General features: G+C 40.1%; 1 protein-coding gene across 1 annotated transcript; it reads left to right on the forward strand.

Annotated features, from left to right (window-relative positions):
- The first annotated feature begins 106 nt into the window (after window positions 1-106).
- TCTN2 (tectonic family member 2) lies at window positions 107-10,822 on the forward strand. The gene is made up of 18 exons (XM_055797204.1): window positions 107-274; window positions 1,036-1,149; window positions 1,461-1,534; window positions 2,284-2,479; window positions 2,713-2,813; window positions 3,070-3,266; window positions 3,501-3,621; window positions 4,307-4,442; window positions 5,135-5,200; window positions 6,037-6,165; window positions 6,443-6,520; window positions 6,851-6,931; window positions 7,254-7,365; window positions 7,756-7,859; window positions 8,232-8,388; window positions 9,051-9,176; window positions 9,663-9,751; window positions 10,587-10,822. The coding sequence occupies exons 1-18, from the start codon at window positions 196-198 to the stop codon at window positions 10,700-10,702; spliced, it is 2,076 nt and encodes a 691-aa protein (XP_055653179.1). The 5' UTR covers window positions 107-195; the 3' UTR covers window positions 10,703-10,822.
- The last annotated feature ends 752 nt before the right edge of the window (window positions 10,823-11,574 follow it).

Here is an 11,574-nt window from a genome sequence, read left to right on the forward strand (position 1 = left end):
GATATCGCTGTAATAGCGCTTGTGGTGGAATGTCACTGCGCGTGCGGAAGCGCGGGGTGAGCGCCTGAGGGGCCGTGAGGCGGGGCGGGCCGTCATGGCGGAGCCCGCCCTCCCCGTTGCCATGGCGCTGCGCTGGCGCTGCAAGATGGCGGCCGGGAGGCAGCCGGCCCCGCGGCGCGGCCCACCATAGGCACCATGGCGGCTGCTTTGCTCGGGGCGCTGGTGCTGCTGCTGCTGGCGGCACTATGTCCCGGGCAGCGGGCTTGGGACCCCGGTGGGTGGAGGGCGGCTGGGGGCCGCGGTGAATTGGCGGCCGGCGGGTGGGCGAGGCGCTGAGGGAAGGGCCGAAATGGCGGCCGGCGGCGCGGGGAGGGGGGGCCGGCCTGCGGCGGGACGTGAGGGGATGCCCTGGGGAGCTGGGAGGTCGGGGACCTCCGCTGCCCTGCCCTGACCCGAAGGTGCAGGGCCTGGAGCTGGCTGCCATTGCTTTGCGCGGGGGGAGCCCCGAGGGGAGAGGGGCAGCTGCGGCTGTTGGACCTGGCCGCTGGGGTGGCGCCTGCCAAGGGAATTCCGGTGGCATTCCCGGCCTGGGGCTCTGAACTGGGAGCTGCCCGCGTGGGAGGGCAGTGGGCTGCGATGGCCACACCGCAGGTAGCGGTACACACCGATGCACGGCTGCAAGAAATGTAAAAGTGAAAACTGAAGTCTGCAAAAATTGCTAAATACGGGGTTGCGTAGCCTGCATGGGCCGGGACATGCTGCAGCCGCCTGCCTTCGTGTTACTCTGCTGCATTCTTACTTGGCAAATGTAAACCTCCACTATAGAAAGCAGCGATGGTCCCACTGCTCTAGCACTTTGCTAGAACATAAATACAATACTAGGCATCACTAGGTATTTTTGTGTTATTTGTGAGAATTTAAAGTATAGGAGTCTAGCCCAAGTGTAAGACTTAAATATGTCTTACAGATGTTACCTTTTTCAGTTACTGTGCATAAAGACTTGTTTCTCTCTCTCATTTTTTTCTTCTTTTTCAGTCTTTCAGCCTTCATTTATCCATATGTCAGGGCCCAGTGTCAGTTTGTTTTTTCTTGGAAGTTCTTCAGGAGTTAATTTTTCTATAATTTTAAGCCCTGTAGATGAAGAGACAGGTAAGAACACTTCACTTCTCCTCCCCGCCCCCCCCAATAATATGTAAATAAATATATTTAAATTATTAATATTTTTGGACACTAAAATTACTGGAGAAATGGCAATGCACTTCATTTAGTGCCTTAATAGTTACTGAAGCAGCAGCTCCAAAGGACTTCTTCTGATTAAACCCTTAGTCCTCTGTTCCCTCATCGGCTGGGCCTGAGGGTGTGCCAACTTGAAGGCCCAAGAGGAATTTAAATGTACTTCTTACTTTCCAGCCTTCTCTAAATGACAGCAGAATACTTCTTACATTTTTATTTTGATATAGGAAGATTGCAACTTGCAAATTGCAGTGGAAGTAAAAGAGCTGGTGATTGGAATTTGAATGTAACACCTGGTATGGTATGTAAAATACTGATCCTTCCCTAAAATGGGAAGGATTGAACTGTCATATATTGAGGGCTAATGAAATAGTAGCAAAATGTTAATGTACTAACAACCTAGTTTGATGTTTTGCCCTTGCCTTTTTTCCTTGACATAACCCTTCGTGTGGATGCCCTTGCTGGAGTTTGCTAGGGTGCAGCTTTGACACTGGTTCCTTCTCCTCCTCCTCCCCCAGAACTGCCTGGATTTCCTGGCTGGCTGTAACATTTGAGACTGTTTCAGATCTGCTGAAAAAAGCTAATAGAAATAAAAAGAGTAGTGGTTTTATACAGCATGAGTTCTAGAACATCTATATTTATTACACTTGCCTTCAGTGTTATGTTGTACATAATTGCTTGGGGGGTTTATCAAGTCTGCAGTCATTCCAGTTTTCAACAGAAGGTAGCTGAAAAAACTGAAATTCACTTTCCAATATTTGGTTTTTTCTTCAGAATTGTGCATGTGCTTTCTGAGGTAACTTAATCTGTGTGCATGCCTTAAAAAGTTCTGTGTACAGTTCATATCCTCACTGTATTTGTGTATCGCAGTAGCAGACCCTTTGCCATTCCATTCTCAAGAAACTTCTGGTTTTATATAGGAAGAATATAATTGTGTTGTAGTGCTGACGAAACACAGTGGTACTGAAACTTCTTTTTCAGAAGCTGATGGGTGGTATAAATAAGAGTAATTTAATACAAGCTGTCAAACTGTGTTTTGCATTTTTTCAGAATGCTTCCAAAGTGACTGTAAGCTTGAGGAGAAATCTGCAGTTGTGTTTGCCGAATGCCACTGACTGCTGCACAACACCTCTCTGTGTGGTTGAAACGCTCCAGATTTTAGCTTGTCGTGATTCAGTGATGTTGGCACGTCTCCTGATTCAAGCTGAAATATATGCCAACTCTTCCTTTACAGGAAATGTGTCAGGTAAGTGTTTAGATACACTAAAGAAGAAATGGCATTTTGGCTCTTCTTTTTCCTCTAGATATGAAAAAATAAAAATTGGATTTGGGCAGCAATAAGAGATACTGAATAATCATTGATGGAATTGAACAAAAGGTTTGTGCACAGTCGGAATAAATTGCAATGTGCATGGTCTCTTTATTTGGATTGCAGTCCATTTCATCTGATTTGGTCTTTTTTTTTAAATTCTTTTACAGAAAATGCAACTATCATCCCAAACCAGGTGTTTCAGCCCTTGGGCTCTTGTCCCTGTGACTTGACAGCTGGAGCTTGTGACGTTCGTTGTTGCTGTGATCTGGTACTTATTTCGTATTAAACTTTGATTAAGTGTTTTCAAAATTTCTAGGCTCTTTCTGTTGTCTGGGGGGAAGAGAGAGGTAGTGAATGCTTCAGACTAGATGGGACTAGAGGGCTTGTTTGGATTTTCCAGTATTTCTAATAGTAAGTATGACCTATCTCTACAAAATTAGTTTGATTTACCGGTTAAGTATGGCTATAGTGCCTGTAGTAATGCAATTACTGTACTAAAAAGTGACCATTCTTTTCCCTTTCAGGAATGTACACCGGACTTGAAGCAGTTATTCAATGAATCGTGTTTCACTGGAGTGTTTGGTGGGGATGTAAACCCACCTTTTGATCAGCTGTGCTCTTCTCAGTCAATGGAATACACCCCGGACTGGTTTCCCTTCCTTTGTGTACAGTCTTCTCTTAACAATACACCGTTTCTTGGGTACTTTTATCATGGGTCTATGTAAGTCTAATGAAAATTTATTTTCTCAATGCATACATTAAGCATGCTGCCAAAAATGTGACCTGTTTTTATAATGAAAGTTATTTTGAAATTTGAATTTTAGGGTGTGAACTTTAAATGTAAATGGAGAATTGTCATTGGAACTATATGAGAACATGGGACATAAAGCAAATGTATAATTATTTGTGTGAGGTAGAGAGTAAAGAACTGTTTTATTTTTAAACTTGTTTGCAGTTCTACACCCAAAGTTCCTTCATTTAAGATCCCATTACAAACTTCTGTGAAACTTTTCACTGGTTACAGACAAGGAGATCCAATTATGACAGAAGAAAATGAGTATTTTACTGTTCCCCAGGTAATCACTTTGTGTTTATGAGCTTTTGGTGCCTCTTGGTTTGTTTGATACTCTCTGTGTATCACACTCCTTACGGCTTTGTAATCAAATTCTGCAACTTGCTGTTGTGAAGTGGTGGAATATATTTTTCAAACACACACACGCACACACAAATAAAAAGGCTAGCACAAAATCATTGTTAAAATCATAAAAATGTAATGTCAATCATTATCCTTCCTGATCCCCTGCCCATCCCCCCAAATGGTAATGTCTTAATTATTTCAAGAGGTAAAAGCAAGCTTGGCATCCAAGTTAATAGATCGACTTACTGTATTTCAGTATTTTTTTGGCTTACCTGCTGCATTACTGAGCGCTGTAGTTGGTTTTCCCTTTGAATCTTAGTCATCTAGTTGTACTTTTTTCAAGTTCCTTTTGCATTTTAGAGAGACTTGTTATTTATAATTATTTTGACAAATCAGGATGAAGCCATACTGTACAGTGAAACTACTTTTAAAGCTGTGCTTTTTAAATTTTAACCTCTCTTTTGCTACGGATTGAGGTATTCTCATAACATCAGCTTGCTTGTTTGTGAAAGTGTCATACATGGCTGTAGTACACACTTGTAGCGTTTCGCTAACGGTCTTCAAATAAAAAGCAAGGGGCTAGAGGAGGGTCTGAAACACTTATTTCTGTTGAACCCCTGCAGCGGTCCATGGCTGGACAGTGTGTTGGAAATGCCCCCGTAGCCTATCTCCAGAACTTTGATGTCAGATGCCTTACCGATCTGGCCTCTTACAAGGAAGGACTGCCCCATGACGTGAGGATAAACAGTGGTATTGGAGGTATGCTGCACAAACCTGAACAGCAACGTGGTTTATGTTTCTCAGAGCTGCTAGAACAGAATGAACTTGGGGGCTGTTGACATAGAGGCTATGTGTAATACCTTTGTTATATGGTGGCTGTAGTTCAGCATTTGGGGGTGTGCTATTCCTATTTCTGATGACCTTCCAGCATGTGTCCCACTATTTCCAAAGATTTAGGATGTAAGAAATAGTGGGATTTGCCTTTGTTTCCCATTTATCTGTTTCTGGTGGCTCACACTGGTTGTGGCTACACATGACAGGAGAGCATCTCTCCCACTGTTTTCAGACTGGTGCAGAACCCTTTTTCTGTCAAAAGGGTGCAGTATCGTCATTTTAAAATTAGTGAGAAGTGGTTACTTTCTGCATTACAAAAGCATATACTTATGAAGTGTCATTCTGGAGTTTGAGATAATATGATTACTAGCATGAAGATAATTTATTTTACGCTCTGTAATTGTTTAATTTTGCTCATCTATATTACTGTTGTAAGACCCAGAGGTAACTAGCTATGCTTTCAAAATACATAAACGGTTTGGTCCTTTACCAAAATTAATTTTCTAAATAATTTCCTACTCAATTTTCATAACAACAGGGATTATACCTTGGATGTGAAAACAGTATGTCTGTCTCTCTTATTCAGGATTACTGCAGTGTTTGTTTTTCATTCTCAGACTTCATCCAACAAAATGTCACCTATAGGACCATCACTGACATGAGCAAATTCATCACTGAAAGTGGTATGTCTCTTCCACTTAATAAATATATTTCTTACCTAACCTGGACTGTAAGTAGGTTATTTTGATGCCTCAAATGTGTACCTGCTATAATTCTGAGGAGGGATCTTGTATGTTATCTAATACTCAAAAAGTAAATTGGCTTACTACAAAGCAGAAAGTAATTAAATGACCCCAACTTCATTTAAAGTTGGTCGAGAAACTGGGTCCCTTAGCTTACATTACAAGCAGCTTTTGAGAAGAAAAAACAATAATAAAAATACAGATACAAAGAATGCTTTAAAAATTCTCCAGGATGAGCGTGGAAGTGGGAGGGACAGAATGTAGGCATATGTGTATGTCTCTGTTTTTTAAGCTCTCGTGGCTTTTTAAGGGTCTTTCTCAGCCAATGAAGCAGTTACTTGATGCAGAACAGTGGTTCCCAGTCAGTGGGAAGATAATGCAGCACAAAAGAAAGTAATACTAGCTAATGTGTTTTTCTGGGCAGTGATGGCTCCCTGGAAGGGATGAGATGAAAGCAGAGGGAATCCTGAGTCCAGAGATGTGCATCAACTGGTGATGAAAAGTGCAGTGCTGTGTTTTTCTGTTGAGGTTTAGCTGCAAAGGGACATGGCACTGTTGATGTTAAAATATTAATAAGCTAAGGGACCAACTATACTGTTGCGCTGTCTTAATGAGATAGGATGTAAACAGTAAAATAAATTCTCAAAAAGATCAATGTGACAATTTCCAGAATTTTGCCAGAGATTTTCAATGAGTTCTTTTTCAGCTACAGTAATGTAACTTTCAAGTCAGCAGTGCTTTTCATTATAGCCTTTTTTGTCTTCTTCTTCTGCCAGAAAGCCGTCATAATGCTGAGGTTCTGTGTCAAAACGTAACTTTTGCAGAGCATTATATGTTCATTTGGAAAGATGAGAACATAGAACAAGTAAATGTCACAGTCTTCCTTGGAATTTTATGTGATGGAGGTATAATGAAATTTCTTCTATGATTTTTGATTTATTTGTTTTTCTTCAGCATGGAAATTCTATGATAGAATTTCTTATTTAAAAAGAATTTCCCCTGGACTCTGGAAAGAAAATTTTTGGGGCTGCTTTCCATTAATTTAATATTATTTTGAATCTTCTGTTACTTACAAAGGATGGAAGATTGTATCCTACATAGAGAATACTTTTTGTTAATTTACAGCATACTTTATGCTAATTTACTTATTTAAAGTAAAGTTGTATTGTTTTCTTTTACCAGAAACACTGACACAGAGATTCACAGTCAAATTTCTAAGTGTAAAGGGTACTAATGCAGCAGAACAGTTTGAGAATCCAGGTATGAATACTTCATTGTGCCTCTTAAAAATGAAAAGAAAAAAATTTTGTACTGCACAGATTATTATCAGTGACTATGTTTTATATCTCTTTCATAGTTCTTTTTGTTGCCGGCCCCCACCTTCCTGTCTTAATGCACTGCCAGTTATAACAGCAGCAATTGGTTCTTAGGCTTTTGTTGTACAGATATTGATTATTTAAAGTGAGGGTATTCCTATGGTAATGGAAATGTCTGTTCATTTACTTCAAGATTGATGGCATTTATTACGAAAACAATGCTAATGCTTACAGATTCTTGCACAGTGTTCACAATTTACCCTTCTATGTTTAGGTTATCAAGTTGGAAAACCAGTGAGAGCTGCAAATATGAATGCTTCTGATACTTTTGGAAGCCTAAACATTTGGCAGCCAGGTACTGGCTTGTGAGGTTGCAACTTCAACTGTAGTTAATGCTAAAATGTTGGGGTTTCATTTGTTTGTTTGTTTACATATTTTAGCTAAGAATCTCTGCCAGATTTTGCTTTTCTAGACTATTCCCTAGCCTTTGTTCAAACTTCAGTAAGTCTACCCCTAATGCTTTCTTGGAAAATTTAAGTTGAATAGGCTTGTGTCTGTTTTTACATTATAACACTTGGTTTTTGCATTCTAATGTTTAACATTTTGGCACAAAATTGAAAGCTGGGGATTGAAAGGTTGATATAGGAAAGTTCAAGTAAGATGTTTTCATTGTGTAGTTGGCAGAAGTTTATGTACATCGGCAACTTATACACCAGTTTTATTTGGACTCGATTCATTCTCCGGGTGCATTCTAGAAGTTGGTATTAATGAAGATTGCAGCCTTTTAAGGTGAGCTACGTATGTTGACTTGTTTTTCCCTGCATCCTTCTTGTTGCTTGTTACATGATGCCTACAAGTGCTTACTCTCAGCAATGTTACGCTGTTTTTAAATGCCTGTATGCATTTCAGCTTTCTGTGGTTGATAAGTCTCGCATTTTTTTAAAAGGGAAATTATAAGAATGGTTTCACTTGGATCTCCCTGTATTCACATGAGGATTATGTTGGCCTGGAATGCTTTGCCATTTCTTCCCTTCAACAGATAACTCAATAGTGCGAGTTTGGTTTTGTTGAGTGATAACTTTCAGAGGAAACTGACCTTATGATGTAATAATATTGCAACCCAGAGTGGCAGACAGTACAGATTTACTTTTTGTGTGATCTTACATTGTTATGTTGCAGAGGAAATGTGACTGAGAAATTGAATTCATTAATACAAGCTACTCACATTGGAAGGAGGGACAATTCAAGTTACAGTAATCTAAATGACTGGGTGGAAATTATACGTAAGTGAGGTTTGTGTTGTTTATAGTCTAAATAAGCCCATACGATGAATAGAGCATTTCAAGATAAAACCAAAATGTATTTTCAAATGCCTGAAGATCTGTGTGTCTGGATCCATCCACCCATATGTGTACACACACGTATATATCTTAATATGTATATGAATACTGCACTACTGTATTTTACTGTCAGCCTGTACACATATGACTTGGTATTTTAGTTCTCTGCTGATAAAGTACTCCTTTATGTGTATTTTATATAGAGAAAACATTTTTTTCCCCTGTGTGACAGTTACCAGTATTTCACTGGATTATGACAATAATATAATGTTTTCCATAATATTTCCATTTAAATAACTCTGTTCTCTTCCATAGGTCTTGATCCATTTAATTCTGATACCAACATGAGCACTGGACACTTAAAAGGCATTTGTCCAGATATTCCTGCAAATCTGAATATTCGCATAATCTTTGCTGATGTGGGGGCAGTACAAGGGATTCCCCAGCAAGAGATTCTTGCTGTGCAGATCAGGTAGAGAGAGTTGTGTCTCTGGCTATCTGGCAAATGTTTCCTTTTGAGACTTGTTTACTTAACATATCCAGATTAAGTTTTACGAACAAACATGTTATTTTGTTATTTCTGATTTTACATGCCTTTTATTTGTGCAACCCAAGTTCCTTTGATCACAGCCATCTTAGCCTTTCTCCCTCTGAAATTAAAATAATTTAAAAAATGTAATGATTAAAAGTAGGTAATCTTTCGACTTCCCTAAAACACTAAATAAAATCTATGGTAGTAGGCATACGCAGAGCATTCCATCAGAAGAATGTTTTAATTTATCGTCACGTGGTGGAAGGGAAGCAACAACATTGTCCTGTGTTTGGCTTACCTCAATCTAGAGCTCTTCTTGAGAGCTCTGGTAAATGCTTTATTCTTCCCTGAAACAGGGAATTGTCATTTTGCAAACACTTTCTCCCTCCCTTTCCCCAAGTCAATCCCAGTCAAAGAAATGGGATTCTGTTCCATTTTACCTCATTTACAGGCTTTGCAAGTTCTCCCCCATATAAGTGTTGAAAATCCAGAGATCATCAGCCTCCTCCTAAATTCAGTATATTTTGTCCTTTCATGGTTATGTTTAGGCTCCAAATTTCCATTTACAGCCCTCAAGTAATAGTTACGTATATTCTTAACAGTTACTCAACAGTCATATGGCAATTCCAGTGCGGGCTTATCTGTGAAAACAGCATCAGCTTTCTTCCCATCACTGCTTCTGTTCAGTTTCTTAAAGTGCCAGCTCAGCCACCCATTCCAGTGACAAGGTAATTTTTGTAAAAACACTGATACTTCACATTATGTTAAGTAGATGTAATGTGAGTAGTACTGATCAAAAGGTTGCTTTGGTGGAGTACGGAGCAAGAAGGCCTGGTGGAAAGATTTATTGAATAACAATTCTGTTAGCAACAATATTCCCCAGTAACATGAGGAACATGAAGTAAATTACCCTGCAAAGCCATCATTTTGTTTTAGCAGATAAGCTTCTGTGTTGTGTACCTGAGTGAGGCTCCCAAATTATCCGTGGTCTGAAAATGTTCATCACAAAATGACAAAAACTGACAGAAATGGAGTAGAGGCGGGGCTCCTGTTTTTATTGGAGAAAAAACTGAGTACCAAGAAGCATGTGGTTTAGTTTTGTTCTTTTTCCTGTAACCTGGACACATTTTTGCTCAGTTTTTTTCCCCTTGTGCTGGTGTTATGGTACTGTAGTCAATAAAGCTGTTTTCTTGGTTTGTGTGTCCCCCCCCCAGATTTCAGCATAATTATACAGAATTTGACTGCAATCGAAATGATGTCTGCTGGCCACAACTTTTTTATCCATTGACACGATTTTACACAGGTAAAAATAATAAGCAGTGTGGAATGCCCTGAAGTGGTCATATTTCTTTGAAACATAATTAGATGTGTAGAGTTTAGTCCAAAAGAATGCTTTGTAGTAGAGAATTAAAATCTCTTTTTTAGAAAACATGGTCCAGAAAGTCCATTTAATTTTTTCCTTGAGAATGCATTAATTTCTTAGTTAGACTAGTGGAAAAAATAATTCCCAGGAGTGCTTTCTGGATAAGCTTGAAATTTTGTATCTGTTTGGCAGAGGTTCATTTTCACTCCCCTGTGGAGTTTGGAGTCAGGTAAGCTTTCTAAGGAAAAGGAGAATGTATCGCTTGATGACACCATTCTGTTTCCACTTCTTACTGTAATTGTTGCATTGTCAGTGTGTCATTGCCCTTGAAGGGTGGAAGGAGAGTTTCTCACTTTGCCAGTAGGTGGGTTTTCAGTCAGCCCACGAGTTCCAGTAAAAAATTGCCATATTGGTAAACCAGTTAATTTTTAAATTTTCTCTGTGTAAAACTGTGGTGGAATATGTTTCATGGGAGACTCTGTAGATCAAATGTCTGGCATTTTAAAGGGCATCAAGGCACCTGGACTCTGTTCTGGTAGCTGTACGGACAGAGGCAACTATCTGTTGTTTATTACCTGCACAGCTTCAGGGACTAAAGTTACAGAAAGCAGGAAGTTTTATTATAAGTATGAAGCATCTTACTTCCTTGCTTTGTACTGCATTATTTTGTTCAGGTTATGTATATGCTTTAATCTGTATCTTTTAAGTTGTTGTCTAAACTAAAATTGAGCTCTCATATGCTTATACTTTTTTCCCCTTTTCTTTTTTTTTGCAGGAGAACCATATTCCCAGTGTCTTGCTAAAGGCCTGTCATTGGCATTTCTTGTTTTACTTGCAGCAATTATGAGTAACCCTTGGTTTTCTAAATTATGGAATAGTTCCTTGGTTTAAAAATGTTGATGTAAAGAGAACCACTTTTGTTAATATTTCAAGTACTTTGGGGTAAAATTTACGGATTTTGTAGAGATTTATACAGACATTTGAATACATAAAATGAATGCTTTTACGGTATATGGAAAATAGTTGTGCTATTTAAAACAAGAAGTAGTAGAATTATTTTGAAGCGCTACGCTCCGTGACTGGAGCAGGAAGAGCACAGCTGGCTTTAATGGGGCGAGCTGTGCGTGACCCCCTGTGCCGGGGCTAGGGGGGCCCACGGGGGGGCTTTGTCCTGGCCAGGAGCGTGTCTGCTCCGGGGTCAGGGCAGCAGCAGCCCCCTTGCACCCACCCGCTCCCGGAGCAGTGGACCCCGTTGTTCGCCCTTCTGAAAAGCCATAATGCTTCGGGGATTTTCCCGTCTTGATCTGTAATCCTCCTTTCCAGTTCACACTCTGCAGTTGATACCAAGGACTTAAAACAGTTTAGTTAGGGAGAGAACCTGCACCTGATCTGGGCCACGCAGCGTACTGAAAACATTTACTGCTGTTCTTCAGTCGATCAAATGTGATGCTCACTGTAGGATTTCCCTGTGGTTTGGACCTTACAATTACCTCAGAAATGTATCTTCCCCTTTCGGACCTTACAATTACATCAGAAATATTTCTCCTTTTGACCTTACCATTACCTCAGAAACGTGTTTTCTCTTTTCGGACCTTACATTTGCCTCAGAAAACGTATCTTATACTTTCAGACCTTACAGTTACCTCAGAAACTTACCTCCTCCTTTCGGACCTTACCGTTACCTCAGAAACGTGTTTCTCCTTTCCCTCCCGCCACACGCAGCCGCCCCCCCAGTGAGCCCGTGGCCGCAGCACGCTGCTCTC

This window comes from Falco peregrinus, chromosome 2 (genome assembly GCF_023634155.1).
Source record: "Falco peregrinus isolate bFalPer1 chromosome 2, bFalPer1.pri, whole genome shotgun sequence".
Lineage (NCBI taxonomy): Eukaryota > Metazoa > Chordata > Aves > Falconiformes > Falconidae > Falco > Falco peregrinus.